Raw genomic sequence first — 13,838 nt, 5'->3', positions numbered from 1 at the left:
CCTTCCTGGATTTAGGAAGACCGTAATTCTTTTTTGCGTTGGAAGACCTAATCCTCTTTATGGTGAGTTATCTGAGCACTAGCACGAGTTCTCCAGTGACTCTCTGCATGCCACTCCACAACTGTCCACTAGAGGGACCACGAGCTCTTCTTTTCCCTTTCAGCTCTTCTCCCTTTCAGTATTTTATTTTAGGCTGCAGGCTCTCTGGGTGACTCATCTTGCTACTTGACCCGTGGAGCTAAACCCAAACCTACACTCTGATTTTAAGCAAGCCTAACTCTTCTAGGAAAGATTTGTATATCACTTTAAAGAGCTGAAGAGAAGGAGTTACTGAAGTCTCCTAGAGGCCTATTCCAAAATCTGCTTCCTCTTCTGTCCAATTTAAGTCTCTTGCTGACAAGTTTGTCATAAAATTCCTTGAGATGAGTTGGGCTGAAAAGCAATATTCATACCCTGTGTATAAATATACAGAGTATATTATATGCTAAAGTATATTATATACTATTTACAGTCTTGAGAGATATCTTCAATAACATTTTAATGTGTTTGTTTGAAACAAGCAATATCCATGTGAGATGAGAGCAATTTGAAATTCAGATGCTATTTTATCTTACCACAGCTTCCTAACATAATTACCTAAGGCACTTCTCAGTAAAACCAATGTTTTCCTTTTAGAGACATGAGAGAAATGGAGATATTGGGGAAAGACACCAAATCCTCTCACAGAAGAGATTTCTCAGCTCAACAGCCATCAATGGCCCACAAACTGAGGTCCCCATTGTTTCTGGATACAAGCAAGACTAGGGAGTTCACCATTTCTAATCTCAAGCCTCGCCTTGCTTTGATATACAACAGCTCTGTGGCGTCTTCAGGTCCTCCGTCCCAGACCAGAGATACCCAGTAACAATGCAGCCTTCAGACCTTTTAAGCTTCTGGGCTGTCTTCAAATAAAATACTAGAAATCACACAGAGGTCTATCTCCCTCTTACCCCACCCCCGCCCAGGTAAACAGATCTCCTGTAAACTGGATTCCCGAGGGCCTTTGGGCAAACCACTGAGGTGTTTAGCGGTTAGATACGTGACTAGATTTGTCTGCGACAATTCAAGGCTTTGACAACATGAACATACTGTATGTGGAGGATGAGAATTGGGGCTCTTGCCTCCAGGTCCATCTGGAAGCTGCCTGTGAAGGCTCGCAAGTCTGATTCTCCCATGCTTTCACTGCGCCTAGCTGGCCTCAGCACCAAAACTACTCAGTCTGACTGCTGCTTTGCCAGCAGGCCCCTGAGACCCCTCTGCAAGATAAACATGAAAAGATTGGGCTTCTAAAAAATTCTGGTAATTTGGACTTGGATAAGTAAATGAGGAAGAATGATGTTCAGAAAAATTCAGAAGAAAAGTTCAAAAAAATTCCTAGAGCTCCACTTGCTTACCAGTTCTGTTAATAGTAAGGATTTACGCAACATCAGTCTTTGAAAACTGGTCTTGTGTTTGGTAATTAAAGTAGTGAGAAGATCCTTGCTGTTAGCTCCACTAGGACAGCAAGCCAAGGCCTCCGACTCTTAGTAAAACGGACATGGGGACAGTGGTTCTCTGGCTGTTTGTCAGCCTCGATCCTTCACTTGTTCAGATCCCTGTTGGTCCCCTGTGTAGATTACAAGTTACTGTCCCTGCCGAAGGAACCCCTCACCTAGTCACTGAAAGCCACACTAAAATTCTAATAAACTACCACATTTCCTGGGGCCGGCCCCGTGGCTTAGCGGTTAAGTGTGCGCGCTCTGCTGCTGGCCGCCCGGGTTCAGATCCCGGGCGCGCACCGACGCACTGCTTCCCCGGCCATGCTGAGGCCGCGTCCCACATACAGCAACTGGAAGGATGTGCAGCTATGACATACAGCTATCTACTGGGGCTTTGGGGGGAAAAATAAAAATAAATAAAATCTTTAAAAAAAAAAAAACTACCACATTTAATACTTTAGTCACCCCATCTCTGTCTGTAGTAGTATTTATAGTAGATTCAGCCACATTTCTAGGCACTCTGTTTAAACAAAGTCCCCTCCACACTGGTATTTCTCAAAGTGTGAATCTCATGGATCCAGCGGGGCCACAGGCCAGACCCCATCAGCGTTCCATCCCCAGACTCTCTGGGTTAGGCCTTAGGAACCTGCATGCCAGAAAGCTCCAAGGGCGACTCCTCCATGCACCAGCGTACAAGGCCCACTGCCCTGGAGAGAAATTCTCCTTGTTGGATAGCTCAGCCAGAAACAACACTTTGGGGCAGGAAGGGCACTGAAGGCCTGGGACACTGAGGGCCTAGTTCACAGTTTGCCTACCAGCACCCAGCAAATCTGGCATAGCCAGGCCTCATCCTGGCATTTCCCGACTCCCTGTTCTTGGGCGTTTAGAGTCCGTGAATTGGGGGGATTTTTATAGCCTGGAAAATTCATAGGATCCCTCGAAGCATAGAACAGGGATGGTGCCCCATTGGCTGAGAGGTAAAGCCATCTCTGGAATCTCTGTGTAAAACTGCCACTTCAGGATGTCTCAGAACTCATAGCGAAGAAACTACTACCGAATACACAGCGGGCCCGGCCTGGCAGCTGGACACCCTCCTCCAGCTGCAAACTCAGGCTCCGTCCACAGCAGCGGGTTTAATGCAATCACACAAGGCCAGCCGACGGCACTCCCTCATCATCCCAGTAAAACCCGAGTCCTTCATGCTCCCCACCCCCAACAATAACCATTTGATTAAATAATTCATCATAATGGAAGTCAGGGCGCTTCAACCAGTCCATCTTCCATCACTACTGATTGGAACTCCGCTTGCTAAGCAGACACTACAAGGCGCCCCAGAACTAAAAGCACCACGTGAAGCCTGCCTTGTGTGGTTTGACCCCCAAACTCAGGAGAACACAGCAGGTGGGAAATTTCTTTTGGGGCCTTTTCTCTCTCTCCTTGCCTTCTCCCTCCTACCCAGGCCGCCTGGAACCACCTCCACACAAAGAGAGGGCTCTCCAGGGACAAAGCAACATCCTCTTTTCCTGCTGCTCTCTGTAGCAGGTCTTTGAACTTCACTGCTCTTATGGACCTGAATTTTCCGTGTTACCAAGCCCAACCCGGCCACCCTGGCAGCCAGATCAGAGAAAAAGAGTGTGGCCCCTCCAGCCCCACCCCCTGGAAGGGTGAAGGGAAGAACTGGAAACACTCTGGGAAGAAAGAGCCAGAGGCCCCAGGGTACCCCAGACAGCACCTCACCTCTGCCTTCGAAGCTTGTCCTTGCTGTTCCAGGCTGCACCTGGACCCCTGGCCTGCAGTGGCTAGGGGGCCTGGCCACCCCTGGCTCTCTGCCATCTGCTCTCCTCGGTCTGTGTGCTGTTGAGGCAAGATCGACTGCCAGGTCAGCCTGAGCTACTCAGCTGCCCAAGCAGTTTCCAGAAAGCAGGAAGCCACAGCAAATCCTCCCTGGCCTGTCCCCTTTGTATTAGCTCCGCCTGCCTTTGTCAAGGCCACTTGTTTTCCTCAGCCCTCCTTATCTGCGTGACATGTCCCAGGCCAACTGCAGTCCTTATGGCAGTAAAACCTGAGTCCTTAGTGCTCCCCACCCCCAAACAATACCCATTTAATTAAATAATTCATCATAATGGAAGTCAGCAGGGCACTTAGGCGAGTCCATCTTCCAACACTGACTATTGATTGGAGCTCTGCTTGCTAAGCAGACACCATTAAGCACCCCCAGAACCCAAAGTGCCAGGTGAAAGTCAGGGTCATCCCCTCTCCCCCACTGGTGGCCTCTTTTATGCCCAGCAAACTCTCCCCAGTAAGGGTCCTCTCACCTCTGCTTTTAGGTACTTGGGTTGATTTTCAGTGGTGGTTTCATCTCCCCGCACCCCCACTGTCAGTTGGGCCCTGGCATCTGAACTCATGTCCATCTGTATGGTGTTGGTTCACACAAATGGGCCTCCTCATGCTTTGCTGGGGGCTGTCACTGTATTTTTGCCACCACTGGCCATTTCTCAGCTCTGTGTAGCAGCCAGGATTCAATGACATTGTCCAGACTAGAAAATCACCCTCATGCCCGCTGGGATGCCATATTGCCATTTCTCCATGCCATCCTTCCTGGCCGCCTTATCACCTCTGCCCGGAGATGCGGTCTGGGAACACTCCAAACCTGTTCATCCCCTCTGCACCCCAGTCGTTCTCCTAGAGAAGCTTGGGTTCCACAGAAGATCGTAGTGATGATGATAATGGTGATGATGATGATTACGTGCCAAACACGTCCAAAATTTCATTTCATCTTTATGATAATATTACAAGATAGGCAGAAATATCCCCATTTTTCAGATAAGGACACTGAGGCTCAGGGAAAGTCAAGTAACTTACCCAAAGTCACACCAATAGTACGTTCCAGATGGATTTAAACAGGAGTCTGGGCCCATAATATGCATTACATCTAAACTCTTAGTGCCACCCAGGGCTTCCCTCCCTCTCTTCCCACTAGGACCCCCAAACTTGCTGGGACCTCCAGCTCTCCCTGGGACATTCCAGGGGCCTGCTCCCCAGGGGTGCACCAATGTCAGAGGAAGAGCTCTGCTGCTCAAATGCAGATACTGCAGAGTCCGGGAGAGTCAGGGGAGGGAAGGGCAGTGGAGGGGACCCCTTGAGGTGAGAAACCAGCCCCACTGCTCAACTCCAGGACCTTCTCTCTTCTCTACTCTCCGCTCTCTCCCTGCCCCTCAGGCTCTGCCCTGGCTGACAAGGCAGCGGAGATGAGCTGTTGGAGACCCGCCCCTGTGGCCTGCACTAGCCGGTGCCTCCCCTTAGCCTATCTGCTGCTGTTCTTGGCAACAGAGCCTTCCTGGGGGAGGTGAGCACAGCCACATTCCACTGGACGTTTGGGGGCTGAGCAGTCCTCCTCCCACACCTCACACTTCTCCTTGTGGCGTACACCCCCTTCATCCCTCCCTACGCTTCATTCATTCATTTACTCCTCAAATGCTATGATGAGCCAGGTTCTGGGGATGCAGGGATGATAATCTGTATTAGTGTCCTGAGGCTGCTGTAACAAAGTATCACAAACTGGGTGTCTTAAAGCAACAGAAACTTATTGTCTCACAGCCCTGGAAGTCCAAAATCAGGGTGTCATCAGGGCGCTGCTTCCTCTGAAGCCTGTGGAATCCTTCCTTGCCTCTTCCAGCCTCTGCTGTTAACAGTCCTGGGCCTTCCTTGGCTTGTGGATGCATCACTTCAACCTCTGCCTCTGTCACCACGTGGCCTTCTCCCCATGCATGTCTGTCTCCCCCTTTTCTTATAAAGACCCCAGTCACAGTGGATGAAGGGCCCACTCTACTCCGGTGTGGCCTCATCTTACTAATTATATCTGCAATGACCCTATTTCCAAACAAGGTCACATTCTGAGGAACTGAAGATTAGGACTTCAACATATCTTTTCGAGGGACGTAATTCAACAAATAACACAAGGTAACCGGACCTCTGTTAATAAGTCACCACTGTTGTCATCATTATCGTGGTGATTATCTTCAAGACTGGGCCAGACTTATCCCAGCTTCTCTGGATGTGCACAGTCTGGCCCAGTAGGCAGGCCTGGAACAAACATATTCTGAAACGATGTGTGTCCTCATGGAGGGATGTCCCAGCTTTGATGGGAACACAGGAGACCAGTCATGGAAGGCACTGGAAGGGCAGGTTTCCCCACCAATCCCAACTCCCTAGACACTTGTCCTACAGCTGCCGGAGCTCAGCTTGTCCAAAACAGAGCTCACCATCTTTCCCCAAACCTCGTCCTTGTCCTGATTTTTTTTCCTTAACCTAACAAAGACCAAGTTCTTGGAAAACCTCAAAGTTACCTTTGTTTGTGCAGGGTGAGATGGTGCGAGAAGCCATGATGTGCCCATAGCCAGCTGGCTCTGCCACACATGCCATGTACTCCCTGTGCACCAGGCTTCATGGTTAGTGCTTTAAAACTCGACCTCAGCTGTGACTCCCAACATCCCTGATGTGGATGAAATTATTCCCCTTTATGGGTAAGTCAGCACAACAACGATTACCAAAGACAGATGTGGCTCCAGCGCCCATGGAGCTTAGTATGGTCTAGCCACTGCCCCAGTGGCTGCCCCAGCTGCTCACGGCAGAGTCAGGACCAGAACCCATGTCCTTCTGCCACTTAACACTGCCCCCTAGGGCGCACCTCTGCACTTGCTCCCCGCCCCTCCATGCCCACTGCTGCCTCACGAGTGTGACTGCCCCCTGGCTCCACTTGCTCTACAAACACTTTAGCAGAGGGAGCGTGCAGCAATAGATAACATTACAAATCCCCCATCCCTGCACTTTCCTTGCCAGGCTCCCCTGTGCACTGCTGCTGCAGCCTCATCCTCTACCTGCTTTGCACGAAGGCAGCAATGGCTCCCCAGAGCCTGCAGAACAGCCTCCCAGTTCCTTAGCCTGCCGCCTTTTAAGATTCAGCCTTTTGCTCCATTAGGCATCTCCCCATAACGCATCATAACCTCTGTTATCCCTCCACACCCTTGCCGTCACAGAACCCCCTGCCTAGAATGCCGTCTCCTACTCACCCGCTGCATCCCAAGTCCTGCCCTTTCAAGTTCCAGCTCAAGGGACACCTTCCCCACGAAGACCCCTCAGATCTGCCCCCAGGTGAAAACATACTCTCTCCTTCCTCTGATTCACTTAGCACTTTCCATCTCTGCTGTACAAGGTTTTCTGTGTTTATTCCTAATTGTAAGCCTCTCCCCTAAAGAACTTTCAAAACAAGGCCTTCAGAGTCAGACAGAGCTGAGCTGGAATCCTGACTTTGTCACTTACAACTGAGGCCCAGGCAGGTTACTTAACTGTAAAATGGGGGCGATGGCATCAGCCTCAAATCCTGGAAGAATGTCCTAAGGTAGCATGTAAGTCGAATGGCCAGGAGTGTGACCCTCACGAGGCAGGTAGTGCCCCTTCCCTTCGAGTCCCTTCCTCCGTCCTTTCAGGAGAGATCCCCCCCTCCACTCCCCTGCTCCTTCTTCGCTGGTGTGAGCCCTGGAACATGGGTCAGGCTAACATGCGCTCCTGGGGGGGCGGGGCTCTTCCTGGGAAGGATGGATGTCCCTGGGGCCTATCAGCAGTGTCAGGCAGAATGTGGGACTCTCAGATGGGCAGGAGAGCTCATGCTGTCCACTCTGTCCTCACTCTGGACCTCCTTCTAGTCGTCCAGACTACCTAAGGATCTTCCCAAGATTCAGGGGTTGCTGGCCTATGCCAGGTGGGACCGGGTAGGGAGACCCCCATCTGCCCCCACAAGCTGAAGATGAGGAAGCTCTACCTTAGGCCACATAAATCAGCTTTTATGAGTCCCTGGGTTATTTCTTTGCCCTGCTTAAGCCTTTGGTAAAGGCTGGTTTACCCGCCCCAGCCTGTGCTCAGCTGTGTGGTGGGGGGAACATTCGAGGGGTAAGTGCCCTTGAGGCCAGCGTGGCAGCAGCAGGGAGACTGGACAGAGAGCTGGATGGGAGGGTCTGGTCCTCTCACTATGGAGCACCATCTCCAGGCATCTCCAGCCTGGGAGCTCAGGGTTTGGTTTTATTAAGGGGGCCCATGGTTTTCTTACGAGCGATGGATGATGCAGGAATGAATCGCTTTGCCTGGCTGCTGTGTGAGGCTTTTCAGCGTCAGGAGGGAGTGACAAGGTTTCTAATGGCCTGGCACTCAGATCCCTGCTGGCCACCGCTGCAGAGGAGTCCCCGCTGCCTCCTCTTTCCAGACTCACCAAGAGGACAACAGAGGTCACAGGAGATCCCACACGTCCAGGTCCTTGCAGCTGCAAGAGCGCTGTGTTGGAGGGTCTTCCTGCCCCTCTCCCCCGCCCCACGCCCACGGCCTAGCCTGGTGGGGGCACAATGTGTGATGAAAGAATGAAAAGCAACCCATAGGGGCTGGACCCGTGGCGTAGCATTTAAGTGCACCTGCTCCTCTGCTGGCGGCCTGGGTTCAGATCCTGAGCGCCCACTGACGCACCGCTTGTCAGGCCGTGCTATGGCGGCGTCCCATATAAAGTAGAGGAAGATGGGTATGGATGTTAGCTCAGGGCCAATCTTCCTCACACACACACACATACAAAAGTATAAATGTCCTATTGTCTTGGGCCTTTTATCATTTATGCATTTATTTCATTGTGATTATGGAACATTTCAAACGTACACAAAAGCAGAAACAGTGTAATGAACTCCTGTTCCCCTCACCCAGCTTCAACAATTACCCACATTTTGCAAATTAAAGTGTCCTTTGGATTTCCAGCTCTACTCAATACTCATATTTACTGTGCAGGGGAAGGGGGAAGAGACAGACCATCTGTTTATTAGTTAATCTTAAAGCTTCTAGAAAACTTGAGCTTCTAGTTCTGTAAATTTTTTTGTGTGTGTGTGAGGAAGATCAGCCCTGTGCTAACATCTGCCAATCCTCCTCCTTTTTTTTTGCTGAGGAAGACCGGCCCCTGGGCTAACATCTGTGCCCATCTTCCTCCACTTTATATGGGACGCCGCCACAGTATGGCTTGCCAAGCGGTGCCTCGGTGCGCGCCCGGGATCCGAACTAGCAAACCCCGGGCCGCCGCAGCGGAGCGCACGCACTTAACCGCTTGCACCAGGCCGGCCCCTAGTTCTGTAAGTTTTATGAAAATCCTGCCTTCTGGGCCAAAGGATTGCAGGCCAAGGCTGGGGGCCAGGCCAGGCCGGGAAGAGCCCAGGAGGCCCAGCGCCCGCAGCAGACCAGGCTCCGAATGGAAAGCCCTTTGGCTCAGCTGTTTCCAAAGCCTAACGCTCTGCTGGGGAAAGGCTCCACCTTCCTCAGCTTGGCTGGGAACCGAGATTTTCAAAGGCTAAATGTGCCCACCGTTAGCCAAGTGATGATGCCACTTAAGATGCCACGTCTGAGCTCTGCTCTCACTCCCTTCTGGGAGCCTGAAGTCCGTCTGCCCGTCTCCTGTCACCTCAAACAGCAGAGGGCTGCTCCTCAGCAGCCCGCAGCTTGTCCCAACCTGGCGGCAGAGGCTGCTCCCTGCCCTGGGAGCGGACGGCTCCGACTGAGAAGGGCCACCTGGCACGAGCCCAGGCCTTGAAGAATTTCCTTACTCATCTGGCCTGAGGGTGCTGAGTCGCCATCAATTTTCCAACACAGCCACTGCCTGTTGTGATTTGTGACATCAGCTGTCCGTCTGATTCCACTAGGAAGTAACCCAGGTACCAAAAACTGGGTGACCAGGGAATGCGGGAAAGGTCCCCTTTACTGACCCAGGAGCTGCCTAGGGAAAGCAAGTGGTTGTTCTCATAACCGATGATAAGCGGGAGTGAGGGCCCAGGCCCTGGAATGTCACGGCCTTGGGGATCCCCCTGGTTCCCTCAGAGGCTGCTGGGGGCGACAAGTGGCCAAGTCTCTCTCCTAAAACAATTCAGTGAGGAAAGATGACATGGAGGGGCGGGGACAGTAGCAGGCCCCAGGGAAAGGGGGATCCCAGGGGGCTGCAGCAGAGGGGAAATCATTTAGTCCTTTTCTCTCAATTCAGTTTTGCTCATTATTATTACGAAGTATTTTTTCCTTTCTGATTACCAAAGTGATGCTTACAAGTTCATTGTAGAAAATTAAGATAAAAAAATGAAGAGGAAATGCCGTTATTCCCACCAGCCCCAATATTTGATATATAAAGTGTTGGTATTTTATACATATACAAAGAATTGGGTAGAAAGAAAGGGTAAGAACACTGGCTTGGGAGTCAGGCCAGTTTGGGTCCAGCTTCCACTCCCAATTGGCTTTCGGCAAATTGTTCATCTCTGAGACCCAGTATCCTGGGTGATAAAACGTATCTCATGGGACTGTTTGGAGAACTACATGAGAAATATTCATAAAATTTCTAATGCAATTCCTGGCATCTAGTAAGCCTGCAATAAATGCCAATTATAATTTTGTGGTTGACACATTCTTTATTGCAAAAAATTTTTTAAATATGCTCCATTATTCACCTAAGAGGTGGTGGTGCCTGCTCCACTGAAACAGAACCGGGTCAGCCAGATGCCGCCTCGCCTGGTCACCCTTGCACCAGGGACTCCTTTCAACTAGAAGAGAAAAGAAAGGACAGTGACTTAGGCCAAACCCAAGTGTGGCCCCGGGAGGCAGCGTTTGTTTGCCATCGGCCACTGTTTGCATCACACGTCCAGGACCGTTCATCCCCAGATTCGCCGGGCACAGTCGTCAACGGTCCTTTCCAGGAGAGGCACGTGCTTCTGTCAGCTCTTCTGCATCAGGATGGGGCCACGGCAGAGGGGCCCGGAGCGGGAACTCCCCGCAGTGGGAGAAAAAGGGAGACAGCAGGACCAGCAGCTCATTCCTGGGGTCCCCCTACTTTTAGGGAGCTTGGCTTTGGTTGAAAGAGCTGGCATTTCATTCTCAAACTAAAAAATCCATAGCTTCAGTATATCAGGAGGAAACCGCAGGGCTTTATCCTCGAGGGGAATAAAAGGTTTCTGTCTGGGGTCGGGGTGCAGCTCCCGGCCCAGCCCTATGGCCAATGGATCCTTCCACTTGCTTGGGTTGGGAGCAGACATGCTGAAGGCCCCACAGCCACACTGTGTGGGGCCCCCTCGACTGCTCGGACTGAAGACCCCCTCGTCCTGGGGCTCTGCGCAGACCCCTCCCTGAGGCTGTAGAACCACACATGACCACACCTCTGTCTTTAGGTTTTATTCTCAGCCTTGGCCCCCATCTTCCTTCCATTGGCCTGTCCTGTGGTGCCTGTCACCTCATTTTGGGTCATTCCCATTGTTCTGCCTGTCTTTCTGAGTACAGCTGTGTGTTTGGATGTGCCTGTGTCGGTGTGTCTATCTCCCTGGCTATCTCGGAGCTCCCTGAGGGTGGGCTTTGCCTGACCTATTATTTCCAGAGCCCGGCTGGCTGGTGCAATGCTGGCACAGCTGGGCTTGTTGTCAAACTGTTGAAATCCTTCAGTGCTGGTTGGTAACGGCTGCTCTGAGCCCCCTGGCTGTCCCTTACTGCTGGCCCAAACACCTGGGCCCCTTCCTCAGGACATCCAGACATCTAAGGGTTAAGGCCTGGCCCCACAGATGTCGCCTAGGACCCTGGCCCTAGCTTAGTCTGGTGTCTGTTCTGCCTGGTTAGTCCCACTGCCCTGTGGTTTTCAAATACTTACATCACCCCTGCTTAGTACAATGTGTGACCCACTAGAGATGACAAAGAACCATTTTTTTTTATTTGGATGGATGGCACCCAGACATTATTTGAACAACTAGGTCTGGCTTATATACAGCAAGAAATGTCTTTCCATTCTGTATGACTGAACAGCTAAGTTGATAAGGGACTGGGAGCTGCCAGACAGGGAACAGGGTTCAGCTTGCAGAGGCTCAAAGGGCTCATTCTGGAAAGGCAAGGAAGCCTGATACTCAAGAGATGAGGGCCCACCTCAGACCTCACCGACTTCCATCAATAACCCATTTTCGACTGTTACCCATCAATGTATGTAACTCGTACTTGTTTATATTTTCAATCAGGGTTTGGAGGAGAATGAGGGAGGTGGGCATGAGTAGTAATAGTGGTATAAGAAAATGTGTTCTGGAAATTAACCTCAAGGTATGTAAAGCCATACTTGCCTATAAAGTAGTCAAAGGTCTATGACGTGTCCTGCTCTCTGCTTAGCTCTGCAGGAGATAAGGTAGAAGCTGGGTTGTCCTGTGCATCGTAGGATACTTAGCAACATCCCTGGCCTCTGCCCACTAGACACCAGTTGCACTGCCACCCACAATGTGACAACCAGAAAAGGTTCCAGACATTGCCAAATGCTGCTCTCTCCCCATTGAAAACCACTGGCTTACCTCCACCAGATGTTAAGTAACAAGTCAAGACAGTGAGCAAATAAGTACCAAAGAAATCCTGTCGACAGGACCACAGGAGTCTAGAGGCAGCTGGGACTCTGGTATGGGCTGGAGGGGTTGGAGCCCGTGGGGGATGGAGGTTGGGGTGGGGCTTGGTTAGAGCTTCAGGGATGGGTAGCTTCCAGTGGATAGAAGGTTTTAGGCGGGAGTAAAAGCATAAGAAAAGTCTTAGTGTCAGCAATGAAGGAAAGCACTGGAAGGATAGTAAAGACTCTGGACTAACTGCAGATGAAGATACTTGTTTTAATTTTAAAACAACAGCATCCATGCTTTGAGTATTACACAGTCTGATGAGAAAGTCTCAGCTTCTCACTCAGTATGGTTTGGCGGTTTAGTTTTGTTTTGACACTTCTCTTGTATAATCTATCCGGCCATGTCTTTCCAGACTGAAGCATCTCCATCCTTGGGACGTCTTTCCAGGTGTGAATGAGCATTCTCTCTGGGTTAGGAACTGCATGTCCACACCATGTTTCACACTGAAAAACCAAGCCCTGGGCTTGGTGATATGCTAGTAAAGTTTAACAATCTGTTCTTGGAGGAGAGAGGGAGGGTGTCTTGATTTGTAGCCTTTGCCAATTTCCATGGCGTAAATACTCCCACCAAGGGCAATTTAAAGTTACCAGTGATTTAACAACTGGCTGCCAAATTCCTGAAAATTTAACAATGAGCTCTCATGAGCAAGTACTAGTCAGCTCCAGCCCACCACTGGCTGGATGGTTCTCTACAAGTCCTGCACGACCCTCAACCTCACAAGGTGTGCTCCAGCCACAGAAGTCTTTTTATTTGTTCAAGTATCCTAGGGTTTTCATTTCAGGAATAAGCACCATTTTTTTTTTTGTCCTAATGAAAAATTTTTGTTTTAATGGGTTATTTATCTTAAATGCGGGCTAATTTTTTCTCTAACTTGCCATACAACTTGCTGAGATGGCTTTTAATAATTATTTTTTAACAGTGTTAATAGCTATGAATTTAACTGTCTCCCTTACTAAACTGTAAGCTTTACAACAAAAGGGACCACCTTGTGAAGTGTCTGGAACATATTGGGCCTTCAGTAAATATTTGTTGGATGGAGAGCTGGACGGACGCTTCGACTTTAGATCTTTCTCTCTCTCTCTCCACCGCTTCCCTTTCTGCTTGGTTCTAACCAGTGGGCTGCCTCTCAGCAGCACAGGCAGGATGGAGAAGGCGCTGTTCAAGAAGCTCCTAGAAGGAAGCGTCCATCTCAGCCCGAGTCCCGAAGGCTCTTCGTGACGGTGCCCCACAGCCGGCCGCCTGGTCGGTAGACAGATTATACATGGAGGAGGCATCTCAGCACAGGCGATGGCTCTGCCCGAACCACCTCAGAAATTACCCCTTCAGGCCAGACTGAGCTGAGTCAGTCTGTATTTTCAGCATTTTGAACTAAAAACATCCAAGTATTTCTTTCCTGAGGGGGAATAAGTAGAAATCAAGCCCAAGAAAACCTCTCAAGAGGCAGTGACCCGGCTGGAGTAGGGCTCGTCAGCAGTTGCTCCTGAGGTCAAGTAGGGCTCAGGTTGCTGAACTTTCATGAATGAAGTGTTATGCTAACAGACCTGGTGTGGACACCGGGCAGGTGTCTTGTCTATGTGCTCACAACTCTGTTTGGCCAAACCCCTGTCCATTCACCCCCAATCCTCAATCCCTGCAACAAGGAAGCATCTCCCAGCAAACCCTGCCGCACTCAGGGCCTTCTGCACTCGGAGATACAGTGGTGGGCCACGCCAAGGCAGGAGCTTGTGTCATTCCGGATCCTTTCCTGGCTGTTCTCTCTAGGAGCGCTGACTGCAGGGTACGGCCCAGCCATTCTCACAACGTGTTGGCTCATGCATCGTGCTCTCCAGATGCTCCTTGGAAAGACTGGACGACCTAA

General features: G+C 50.6%; 1 protein-coding gene across 1 annotated transcript in view; it reads right to left on the bottom strand.

Moving 5' to 3' along the window:
* Positions 1-3,365, bottom strand: part of ANLN (anillin, actin binding protein) — a 124,704-nt gene extending 121,339 nt beyond the window's left edge. The window contains exon 1 of the mRNA XM_058528166.1: positions 3,255-3,365. Within this exon, the coding sequence (XP_058384149.1) occupies positions 3,255-3,350 (96 nt within the window). The 5' untranslated portion in view covers positions 3,351-3,365. The remainder of the gene's footprint in view (positions 1-3,254) is intronic.
* Positions 3,366-13,838: the final 10,473 nt, after the last annotated feature.

Source organism: Diceros bicornis, chromosome 3, assembly GCF_020826845.1.
Source record: "Diceros bicornis minor isolate mBicDic1 chromosome 3, mDicBic1.mat.cur, whole genome shotgun sequence".
NCBI classification, from domain to species: Eukaryota; Metazoa; Chordata; class Mammalia; order Perissodactyla; family Rhinocerotidae; genus Diceros; species Diceros bicornis.
The sequence above is the reverse complement of the archived record's forward strand: the minus strand, read 5'-3'. Positions and strand labels throughout refer to the sequence as shown.